General features: G+C 38.8%; 1 protein-coding gene across 1 annotated transcript; it reads right to left on the bottom strand.

The window, feature by feature from the left end:
• Nucleotides 1-1,835: 1,835 nt before the first annotated feature.
• SNAP29 (synaptosome associated protein 29) lies at nt 1,836-12,445 on the bottom strand. Its single transcript, XM_026104312.2, has 5 exons — nt 12,095-12,445; nt 10,409-10,605; nt 9,271-9,356; nt 7,826-7,939; nt 1,836-6,141 (listed from the first exon to the last, which is right to left on the bottom strand). The coding sequence occupies exons 1-5, from the start codon at nt 12,284-12,286 to the stop codon at nt 5,984-5,986; spliced, it is 747 nt and encodes a 248-aa protein (XP_025960097.1). The 5' UTR covers nt 12,287-12,445; the 3' UTR covers nt 1,836-5,983.
• Between the last annotated feature and the right edge of the window lie 25 nt (nt 12,446-12,470).

Genomic DNA, 12,470 nt, shown 5'->3' with positions numbered 1-12,470 from the left:
GATGGAGAGTGCATGACATTAAGGATGACAGAGCAAGAAAGAAGTTGGGAAAGATGTAGGAAAAGTTCAGCTAAAGAAAGCAAAATGTAAGATGAATAACTTCATTGAATATGGAGAGCAACTAAAAGCTAGAAAGTATAAATATCCCAGCTTAACCTAGCTGATCTTGGAAGACTATAAGAAGACAAACTGAAGCTGGGCAAAGGTTTCTTATGAATGCTGTCCATCGACAAGAGAGAACAGTTTTACAATTAATATGGAAGAAAAAGAAAAATCCTCTAGAATTAAGATGCCAAAGAGGCCGCTTGTTTACTCCAAAATACCCACAGATAGAGATAGGAGCACTTGCTAGAAGGTTCTGCCTTACCAACAGAAAAGTCACAACCCATCTAGACTTTTTACAGCTGAGGCAGGGCTCCAACGTCCCTGTATTTGGAAAACCCTGCCTGGCAGTCAGGAATCTTCCGGATTTGGCAGTCAGTTTGTTCTGGGGGTACCTCCCTGCTTTCTCTCAAGTGAGCCTTACCAGACCTGCAGTTCTGGCCCCAATGCAGTTGTTCTTCATATTTTCCTGTTCTGGGAGTCCCTAAAACATTTCTCTGGAAGCAACCAAACCAATCCTCTACCAAAAGGGGATGAAAACTGTAGAACTTCCTCTTTCCAAAACCAAACCTCTTCTCAGAGGCGGGGGAAGAGAGAGACAGGCAGAAGCACTGGGGTCCTTTTCTCCAGCAGCCCCCGCTCTGCCTGTTGTTACATACTTGCACAAGCATCCTTCGTTTAGCTTCCCTTCCTCTCTCATTTCCCAGAAATGCAGGGTCTGTGTTGTAATCAAGCAAGGCCTTGAGAAAGCACAGATGGGCTGAATGCCTGACCAGCCATTAAAACACAAGACAAAACAGACCCCAACCCCCCCAAAACCTAGATTTGTGTGAAAAACTCTGAGCTGCAGGAACTGATTCTGCATGCAAGTATAGCAAGCTAATAATGTTTCTTGCAGAGACCCAGAATCCATTGCACTACTCCATTTCTTATCATCTTCCACAGGACTCTTGGCATTATTTTGATTTTTCTATATGCAACAAGGTGCAGAGATGGAAGAGTTCTCCCTTCCCATTTGTTGAAGAACTCTCAGTGCCACAAGGGCAGCAAAACAAAGTTATCTGAATTTTAAAACCTTGTCAATCTCTTTCCAGCATACTGACTTTCCCTTTTCAGAGCTTTTGCAATAGCACTTCTGAATCTCTGCTTTATGGTACCAAATAAAACTAAGATAATTAAACTCCATCACACCCCCCTAAAATTCAGAACCCAACTTTCTCCATTCATATACAGATAACAGTCTAACTAGAGGTTAGGGCATTCTGGAGACTTTTGACATCCCCAAGTTTAGGGCCACACAGGAATATTACATACCCATCGCTTTTAAGCTTTCAAAACGGAACTGGCCTCATTCCTAGTCTGCCCTTCTTCCCACCTTCTTCCTGTATATATCCAGTTAATGGTATTCCTCACACGCATAAGTACCATGGAAAGATATTTTTTAAAGCACTATCTTGGATTATTTTATCATCATAAGTTAAAGTTTTGCATAAATGAATGCCTATCTGCATTCCTCTTTCATGATCCAGGAGAATCAGCTCAAGAGTCAAGTAGAAATTTAACACCTTTTTACTCTCAAGAAACAAAAATCACCATCTGCAAACTAATTCTGATCTAACTGGCACAAAAATTAAATTTAATAGGCTATGTCTACCATTTTAACAGATCTTATTATGGAGAAGTGTCAATGCAAACATATTTTGAAGAAAAACGGGAAATAAAGGCAAAAACTCTCCATGACCAAAAAGCATCTTTATTGACCATCTTACCATTCAGCACTCATTTCATTCAATATCCTGAATTGCTGAACTACAGTCCAATTTAGCATTTAAATAAGAGAGAGAGATCTGACTTGTATAAAAAGTGTTATATCTGGGTGGCATATAATTAATTAACTATTAAAAAAAGCCATTTACACAAATAATTACTACCTGCGATTTTGATGATTAAGCTCCACAAGTTTCAAAGTCAAACATAATACACCTCCTTCATATGACACTATTCTTGTAGAAGTGCCTACAAAAGCCCGTCTGTTCTGAAGGCAGCGTGGTTGGAAAGTATTTTCAATTTCACCATTTAACAAGTTACAATCACTTCACAAAAACTACTAGGCAGCAAAATATTTCAGATAAATTTCACACATTAAAAAAAAGCTAAAAAACCTTTTTTCAGGGAAAGGCCAGATTCACAAAGACAGCATTTTGTATATAACCTGAGTAAAGGCAATAGTTTCTCCTAGAAATTTCGGATGGCACCCGTGGTACGCCCTCGTATTACACTATGCAGTGTCCCAGTGATTTCAGTAGGCCAACATAGTTCAGCGCAGCAATAAGTCTTTGTAATACAGACTAAAATTCAGCTGCACATCATCATTTGTTACCATATTTAATTCAATGCTCAATAAATTTATAATCAACTACACCTAGGAAACTAGTAGCCAGTTACTGCTCCCCCCTTCTCTCCCTGCTCTTTATTTTTTTAGAGTATATCTTATTATCTATATCGGGAAGGGTATGTTCCTTCCCTGTATTTTATACCTCTTCCAAATTTATTAGCACACCTTTAAAGAAAACCTCATTCTACAAAGACAACAATAGAATTTTTTTGCTATCTTATTCTTAACTTTAATATTAAACTTCTACTCAAGCCGATAAGAATAACATTAATCAGAGCTATTTTGCTGCAAGGACATTGATTCCTATGCCAACATGACTATTTAGGCAGAACAGTTGGTTTAACTTATCAATTTAGCACTTCAGTGAAAATTCAGTTCCTTCTGAAAGTCCTGTCCCTAACACAAGATAAATTTCTCAATGGTATCCAACAAGAAATAAAAATTGTAATTTATCTCAGGAACTAAAAGGAAAGTTACAGAAATAAGTCCTCAGTAACATGTGCAAGATGAGATTTCCTGGAAAGGCAGAAATAATTTTTTATTTTTTTTTCTTTTATATTCCCCTTTCTGCAAGATGTAAAGTTATTTTAGCCAGCAAAAAAAATTTCATCACTATTACAAAACAGTATTGTGTCTTCATGTCAGTTAGACTTAAGTGCTTTAGCAGCAGAAAGTATAAAGCATTTTTATGAAAGCTGAGAATGGAAAAGGAATTCTGTTTGCAGCAGATAATCATTTATGCCAATGCAAAATCTTTATTGCCACAAAAGAAAGTTGATGTGGGAAGTAATCTTTTAAAACAAGGCCATTAAACAGAAGTAATAAATAGAGCAGGAAAGCTCAAGTAGTGAGAAAATAAAGGCATATGTTACTCACTGAAACAGTGAATGGGATTGTTGGAAGAGATGAGAAGCCAGAGCTTTATATAACTTCCACATGGCTGAATTCCTGGTTTTCTAGCCTGCTTGGATCACGAGGCACTCAAAGCAGAAAAAGATTTTTTTAATTCCCCTTCCCTGTCTGCTTTTTAAAAGCATCAAAGATATCTGACCAGGATACAGGAAACTTCTAGTAAGGCTGATATAACCAAACTGAAAGACCAAAAAACAAAGTTAGCTTTGTGAAATAATTTAGACTGAAAAAAAACGGAAGAGCTTACATCAGAAAGGAGACATATTTCACTCTTAAATCAACTGTAATTTTTGCTTGGATTCAAGCTGCACATTTCTTTTTATTATATATAACAGAACTAGATCTTCCAGCTACATTTCTCATCTGTTAATCATAAGTTACTGGAGAAAACATCAACCTACATCCCAGCCACCAAAGTCTTTGGAAAGAGTCAAGCTGTAAAGTAGTTACATTAAGATGAAAGTAGGTTTCAAACTAAAAGGAGTGTCATTAATTACTGGGGAATTTTTTTTAATATTCTCTGTTGTGGACAGAATTTACAAGTCCTCTTCTTAAGACACAAATGCGTCTGTTAATCAGCACTAGGGTAAAAAAAACCAAAAAAAACAATTCTTTTCACCTTTTTAATTAAAAAGAGGAGAGTCAAATAAGAAATCAAAACAGGTACAATCAAAATTTTAACCTTACTTCACTAAGGTACGTATAGTTTTGAAAACTAATGATCCATTCTATTCACTAAAGAAATGCATCAGCCTTCTTGAGGTTTCAAATCGAATCATTCGTGAGTATCCTGGCAGAGTAAGTGAGAATTAATCATGGTATACACCCACAAAAGTAGATGATATATTGATATTAATATGCTTTTTCAAGCTTCTAAGTGAATATACATGACAGTGAAAATTGAAAAGCTATGAAAGATACTCAATAGTTCACAAGTTTTTATGTCACTGCAAGTCACAGAATTTTTTTTTTAGGGACTGAATCAATGAGTAAGGTAAGGCAAAACATAGGCTCACCTCAAACCTATTTCATAACTCTACTTTGCTAGTAATCCCAGGAATAATTATTTTTCCATAACACGATGCCCAAGTGTAGCTATTTTTAGTGATTTATTTTTCTACAAGCGAACTTTCATGAAACCTGGTAAAACAAGAAAGGCTCAGGATTTCTTAGGTCTGGTTTTACAGTCTAGTACACTTTGTAGCAAGTTACCTCAAACTAACAAATCCATTAAAAAAGGAAAGGACAAAAGAACCTGAATGCCATGTTCCTGAAGGATACAATCTTGATAATCCTAAACCCCAAGATCTTCCTGTCATCTACAAACATGTGGCACCAGCTCAAAGTGACTATCACTTCTTAGCCACTCATTGTCATTTGTGACAGTGAATGTTCCAATACTGACACAGGTCCCTTCTGTGATACAGTGGTACGCACAAAAGAATAAACAAATTGGAAGGCCCAATTTGTATCTGGAAGACTCAAACATTTTCGAACTTTTCATTAGCTGCAGGAACTTTTTGTACCTGCTAAAGTCAATGTCGAAATACGTGAATCATAGTTGAGTTTGCTAAAAACACTGACATTAAATAAAAGACTATAGCATCCGCTCACTCCCTCATCACCTTTGTTTGAAATAAATATTAAATTAAGGAACTATCACCTACAACGTTCATACAGAATCAGTCCAACTTTCCATTTTTAAAATGGAAGCTATTCTTCAAATAACCACCTAACTGAGTAGGTTGAGAAAGGGCAGAAAATGAAAAAGCAGAAAGTGCCAATGCATATGAAAGGAACTTTTAGAACACGTATGCTTGAGTCCTGATTTTGCTACCTAAGCTTTTTGGGTCATTGTCATCAACATTTCTTGCACCAATCTTTACGGAAAATACTGTAAAGGAGAAAATTCTGTGACTCAGTCATAAACACCATAGTTTATGGATCCACCATTTGGGAAAAGTCATCCTAGGAAAGGGAACAAGTACAGAATATTATCATTACTGCCTGACACCCTTGATATTTTACAACTTCCATAAAACAGTTTGTTCCTTAATTCCCAGAAATGCCAGAGGGCAGTCACTTGGAATTATTTTTACAGCTGGAAATCAGCATTTTTTCAGAATTTAGAATAGCTGTAGGTAAACAGAATTAGCAACATTTGTTCCGAACCAGAAGCACATTCTGTTCCCCTCCACCCCCTCCCCAAAACAGAGGCAAAATGTAGTTACTTTTCTCATCACAGCTCTCTGGCCAAGGACACTGAAGCATTGTGGACTGCAAATTCCTCCATGCACATGACACACAGTAACGTTATTGAACACGGTATCCAACACAAAAGCACTTATCAAGTGCTTGAAGATTTTACTCAACACACACTTTTCCCATGTGCATTAGAAAAAACTTAAGATAAAGATATTATGCTGCATATAAGATTATGCAATTTTAATGACAACAAAATCAATGACATACCATGAAAAAAAAATAGATGTTGCCCAAGATTTTTTTGAGAGATCTGATGAGATAGGACAGCCAAGAAGAACTGATGCTGAAGTAAAAATTTCTATGAACCCTTTAAAGTTGTCGGACTCTTTTATCAGTGCTTGCAATGTTGACATCCAGTGTCTCTACTTTTTTAGTTAGCCGATCAAGCACATCATCCTGCTCCTCTATTTCTGTCTGCAGACCAAGAGCTAGGTTTTTCAGACGACTCAATCCAGAAGACATCTCATCTGTCAATACACAAAGAAAGCATAAGGATTCAAAGTTGTAGAAAGTGTACTGTCTAAGTGGACACTGTCAAGATTCACTCTTTTCCAAAAGCTTGAGTTAGGAAACATTAGCGACAAGTGCTCAAATTTGAGTATTCTCCCGCGACAGAAGGACCACCAGTATTTTATGACTGCTAGTGAATTACTATCAAAAAATAACTACTTCTCTCTTCTTTCCATCACCAGTAAAGTACAAATGCTTAAAGCCAAATTACATTCTTTATAAGGTACTAAGTAATGTAGTTCTTTTAATTTTCTAAAACATATTTTAAAGTAGGGCACAACTTTTCTCCATTCAGTATACACAATATGCTCGCTACCTCAATTATTTTTGTTTGAGCTGATCTTTATTGCAGAGATATAATTAATATACTAAAGATTTAAGCAGTTAACTGTTTAACGTAGATGAAAAAAACCCATCTCCAAATTCCAGATTTTGTAATTAAAGCTACAGGGAAACAAATTTATTGCATGATTGACTGGTACAAATGTTTCTGGAACTAGTAAGTTTTGTGTGGCCTGAGAGTAGAATAAATGTGCTTCCACTAACTCTTACGCTTGAGTATTTCTCTTTGATCTAGTTCTTTCTGATTTCTTTCCAGTCTCATCTTTCTAGGTCACATAAACAGTGACACATGTAAGCAAAGAGGCATTTTGTACATATACTACAGAACAAAGGAAGAAAAAGCCAGCTGTATGTTTTTTGGAAGTAACACAAGAAATGCATATAATCCACAAATGAAATGTTGAATGCCTTTTGATTCTTCTATTTTCTGAAAAACGTGTATTTCAAACGCTGTACACAGCTGTAAATCTTTGGGATTCAGACTGATGTACAATTTAATAACTGAGTTTTAACTGTCAGACAGGTAAACCAAATACATCTTTCAAAGTAAGGAGTAAGCTCTAAGTAACAAGAAACTAAGCATTCATACTGTTCTTATCTGGATGTTAATCTAAGACAGTATTTCCTTCCTGATATTACTAATACCTGCCTAGCAAGATTTTCAGAACAGGAGGATGAGCCTGCTTGGCTCAGCAATATTCCAGTCAACTTATTCAAAGAAACATTTTCATACCCTGAATGCCAATCTTGGGGGATACATCAGCAGTACTTCTTCATTCAAATGACAGAGATTTTCTAGCATATTCACATTTAGTAAGAGTGTTTATTATGGTCAATACATAGCTTAAGAAGGCTAATGCTTTTGGTATTTTTTTTTCTCCTGGTCTCTTTGTTCAGTGGCAGTTCACAAACTAAAGATTTTTAAAGCACAAGAATACAACAGAACAATTAAAGTATTGATGCCAATTACATATCAGTTCCCATAATAAGTTTATATTATTCCAGGCATCCAAGCCAGGTTGTTTCTAGCTGATTTCATGTGAAATACATTTTTAACGCTGATTTATCATTTATCTTCACAGGTAGCAAAACTCACAGATGTCCCACAGTATTCAACCATTCAGACAATCTATGTTTCAATCAAACATTGGATTCTGCCATGTAGATGGTTTTGAAATGCAGACTACAAGCAAATGATTTTAAATGTTTGCTGGGAATATATTATTTAACTTCTCTGTCTTGAGAGCCAAAAACTGTGAAAATAGAATTACGTCAAACAGCTTCAGTTTTCTCACTCACCTAAGTTGTTATCAATTTTCTGGTGATAAGCTCGCAGATGTTGATTCTTTGGATAAGCATCACGTTGCACTGAAGAAACTGAATCTACTCTGCTGAAATCATTGTCTGCTAACACTATAAAACACAGAATGTTATATAATAAAAGTGCTTTAAAGAAGAGTGAAGTTTTAGAAGAATATTAAAAATTAGTCTGACTACAGATGCCGCTTAATTACATAAGCTGCTAGAAGACTATCAAAAGCAGTACATCACTATCTAGAGAGTACCCCTCAAGCTGCAGTTATTAACATATGCGACTGGCTGCATATCAAAGCTGTAATTATTCTCTTCCCAACTGCCTCCTGTAGTTCTGCTGGGTAGTTGAGGGAAGAAGGAAAAAAAAAAAAAAGAAAAAAAAAGAAAAAAACAGGTAGTAATTTCTACCAGCATTTAAGTGTTGTCCTAGTTCAAGCGACCTAAGAGTTGTTTCTGCCCTCTGCTGGATAGTCTTTTAATATTAATGAGTGGAGATTAACGTATCTAAAAAGAGGCCCAAAATATTCAAGAAATGATTTTGTGTCAGCTGAGAAGCTTCTAGCTTTTCTGTAAAGACATGCACTGCCAATTTCGCAGAGCTATTCTGGGTCATCCTCTCATAGTTTCAGTTTAAAACACCAGAAGCGTACTTCCTGCATATCATATAAAAGTTGAAAAATTATCTATTCACTTTAGCTTCCTTTTAATCAGATTTATCCAACTACTTATCTAGCATTGTATTTCTGGATGTTAATTAACACCAAAGAAGTATTTCTTTACTTAGAGATCTACAACTCTAAAGATATGCCACTATTTTCTCACTTTTACCAAATAACTAACTGTACCTCATTTTAAAAAGTAACTTATTTTGTACACAGAAGTCATTTACAGAAGTTAACTCATTGTGAGAAAGGGGGACAAAACCAAACCCTGTGTGCTTTCTTGTGGGAATAAAATACTGACTTCAGTATGGAAGGTTAGCCTGTGTTTGCAATAACAAGGAAAACACATCTGAAAATTATGGCAATCCACAGTTAAGGACAACCTCTGAATCTACGTGTTAACAGTTTGGCAAACACAGGATAAGGCTGCCTGTACATTAAGTGGATTCTTGGCCATAGTCTCCTCTGCACGAATACAAACACTGGATTCTTTTACTGTTTACTGGATACAGCATTAATCTCTTGCAGGAAGGGCTAAAAAAAAAAAATACGACATAAGTAATATTTTTGTGTCTTGGGTATGAGGAGTCTTAGGGACAAGCAATTCCCTAGAACTGACGGTCATGAAAGGTCACGTGCAAACCTCCAGTACGTGTTAGGTAGGGCAAGTCAAGAGCTGGGCAGGCTGAAGGGTCTGTGCCTTTACCACTGTGCAAGTCTCTCCTACTTGGATGACTGACATTCAGTATAAAATAAAAATCGACAAACCTGAATTATCTAGCCTCCTTAAATTTGGATGACTTTCCTGGTATTTTGACTCTTGCTCTTTACTAGACATCATTGCTTCTTTTAATCTGGTAATGCAGAGAAAAAGAAAACATTCTTATGGACCACAAGCTTGATTCTGAATCTGTTAAACAAAAACAGGTATTTTATCCAAGAGGAGTGAGTTTGTTAGACCTAATTCAACATGTCCCTTTACAATGGACTGTTAGTATTTGTCTTCAGTGAAAGCAGAATAGGACCCTCTACTGCTCAAAAAAGGAAACTTTGGTATCAAGACAAAACTGCTTCCTCTGTCTTGAGGAAGTGGATTTCTTTCCGCTAGCGGGGCGACTCCTGGGAGGAAGGGAGGGGAAAGGGTAGGAAATTAATCCATTCAGCATTTTTACACAAATTTCTTAGCTGAAGAGAGATAAGTACTGTAAGACATTCACCTTCACAGCATTTATTTTTATTTACAACTTTTACTAAATGGTAGAGAAATACACATGGTGTTTAATGGGAAACATGTTGATGCTACAAATCTTGATTTCCTGCTAAGACTGGAGTAGGCATGATAATTTAGAAGGCTCCTAAGCCTTCCTGTGACAAAAGCTTTCCTGAAATTCCACCTGTGATGGAATTCCCTACAAATATGAGGTTATTCTTATCACTGCAAATATGAAGAAAAGTAAAAACATTTCTAGCAGAGTCAAACGAAAAAGAATCAACAGAATTTCTTTTACATTTTAAGTTTCCATTTTCCATTGACTTTTCAGACATGCCACTGGAGATAAGTCTCCAAAAAAGGTTAAAAGGGCAGATGGATTAGGTGAAGAGTTTAAGTGGAAGATACATGAGTGAAGCTATGGAAATTTTGAGAAGACTTTGAGGAGAAAAAAAATAAAAAAACCCTAAAAAAAAGAGAACTATGGAGTAACACAGAGTGTGTATGTACAAAGTGAGCGTCCCTGATAACAATAAGAGAGGAGCAGGTGACTGGGCTATGTCCTGCTTTAAGGAGTACTTCAAAAAAACTGCTCTAGATCCAGAACGTCACAAAAATTTTCTAACATGAGGCAGGTCTCCTGCTTGGCCCCAAGAAAGTACTATTATACCCAAATAAAATGTTTATTTTGCTTACCTACTGTTAGCATTATACTCAGGGGTTCCATTCTGCTCTGGCTTGCTCTCTGGAGGTTTGGGTTTGAAGTAGTTTACCAGGCCCCCAAAAACACTCTTAATGCTATTTATGTGTCTTTGACTAGTCTTCAAGTCCTGGTCCATTTTATCTACCATTTGTTCTGTGCGCTTCAGTGCCTCTCCTTGACGTACAAGCTCCTAAAAATATCGACAGAAAAAGGGAAGTTAGTAAGGATAAACTGCAACATCAAACATTTTTAACAGATACTCTAAAGAAACATAACAGAGTTCCTTCACCTACCCACATAATTTTTAAAGGCATCCAGCCTTTTCACTTATTCCTCTTCCTCCAGGGCATTTCATTCAAGAGTGGCTAGTCAACCATAATACGCTATACCAGCTAAAAAATCCTCATAACTCAGCAAAGCCCAGTTTCCTGCCCCCTACTACAAACGGGATCTAGGAAGTTTCTGTATTGGCCCTCTATCAGGTTGAGATTTCTATCCATTCCTGCTGGAACAAGCATTGTACCAGATGGGTGATGTAGTGAAAACTACATCTTATGGCATATTGTTTATAGAAATGACCAAACAACTATTTATAGTTGTGGATGGCACTTTCATTGATAAGGGATACTATTTTCACATTACTGTTTTGTTCTAGATAAATTGGAAAAAAGTAGCTGTAGGAAATATACGTATGTATATTCCTGCAATATGGAAAAAAATCGATTTTTTTTTTTTTAAGCTAATACTTACAGTGCAGGATTTAGAAATCCTGATACATACAGCTATGTTACTTACTAATGAAGTGGCACAAACAGTATTCCAAAGTAGTCCAAAGATTAATTCTGGCAGTAAAGCTGCCTGGGGCTAACACTAACGAGAAAAGAAGACCTCAGATTTGTATTCTGTCCAAAGTTTCAGAAATTCTAGTTGAATATACTTACTTTCTCACTCAAGCAACCTAGCTCACACAGTTCAAATTCTACCATTAATCCTATATTAAGCCTAAATCCCCGACTCCTTATTTGAGGTTCCCTTAAAAAAAATACATAAATAAAAAAAACACAACTCGGCAAGTTCACAGAAGTGACACAAATAGCCCTCTTCGGCGTCACTACCTATGACAGCTTGTGGATGGTTTCAGGATGACTTTGGCAATCGTGCTAATATTTGAGTAAACGCTTCGTTAACAGGTGACATGACCCGTGAGGCCGGTTCTAACGATGCCTCTGATACAAACCCCGTTCTGAAGCAGTTCCACAGGAACGAAGGAAATGATTAACAGGGATAAAACGTGACACATGACAAACAACCACTGGGGCAGACTTTTCGTTTAACCAAGAGAGCAGCCAAGACTTTCAAAAGAACTTTTCACCCAGATAAAAATAAGCATAAGCCACCGTCCGTAAGCGTTTGCGAGGACGTTCACACGCCGCTGGAAACGCACCCGGGCCGCAGGCTCGAGGCCGTGCCATAAAGCAGGCCCGGCCGAGGCTTCTTCCCGGAGAGCGGAGCCGCCGCCGCCCCCCCCCCCCCCCCAACCCTCGCACCGCCGGGGCCGCACGAGGAGCCAGCGGCGGCGCCGCTTCGGCCACAGAAAAGCGAAGGGAAATCCCGAGTAACGGCGGAACCCCGAGGGCTCCCCGGGGCCCGGCCGCCCCCACCGCCGCCCGCGCACCCACCTCGGAGGCGGCCACGCCGACGCGCTCCGACTCGTACAGCAGCGCGAGGGAGCGGCTGGTGCTGTCGGCCGTGGCGGCCGAGCGCCGCAGCACCTCCCGCTGCAGGTAGCGCTGCCGCTCGGCGCCGTCCGCCGCCGCGGCCTCCTCCTCGTCCTCGGCGAAGGGGTTGTAGCTCCTCGGCGGGGCCGCCATGGTGCCGCCGCCCGCCTCGCCCTGTGAGGAAGGGGCCGCGGGGAGGGCGCCGCCGCCGCTCGCCGCCGCTCGCCCCCGACTCCTTCCGCCCGCAGGCCGCCGCCGCGCCGGGCGGAACCATGGCGGCGCCCCCCAGGGCGGGGCGAGCGCGCGGCCGCGCTGCTAGGGGCGGGCGGCGGCTGGG

This window comes from Dromaius novaehollandiae, chromosome 17 (assembly GCF_036370855.1).
Source record: "Dromaius novaehollandiae isolate bDroNov1 chromosome 17, bDroNov1.hap1, whole genome shotgun sequence".
Taxonomy (NCBI): domain Eukaryota; kingdom Metazoa; phylum Chordata; class Aves; order Casuariiformes; family Dromaiidae; genus Dromaius; species Dromaius novaehollandiae.
This window is presented reverse-complemented; position numbering and strand designations above follow the sequence as displayed.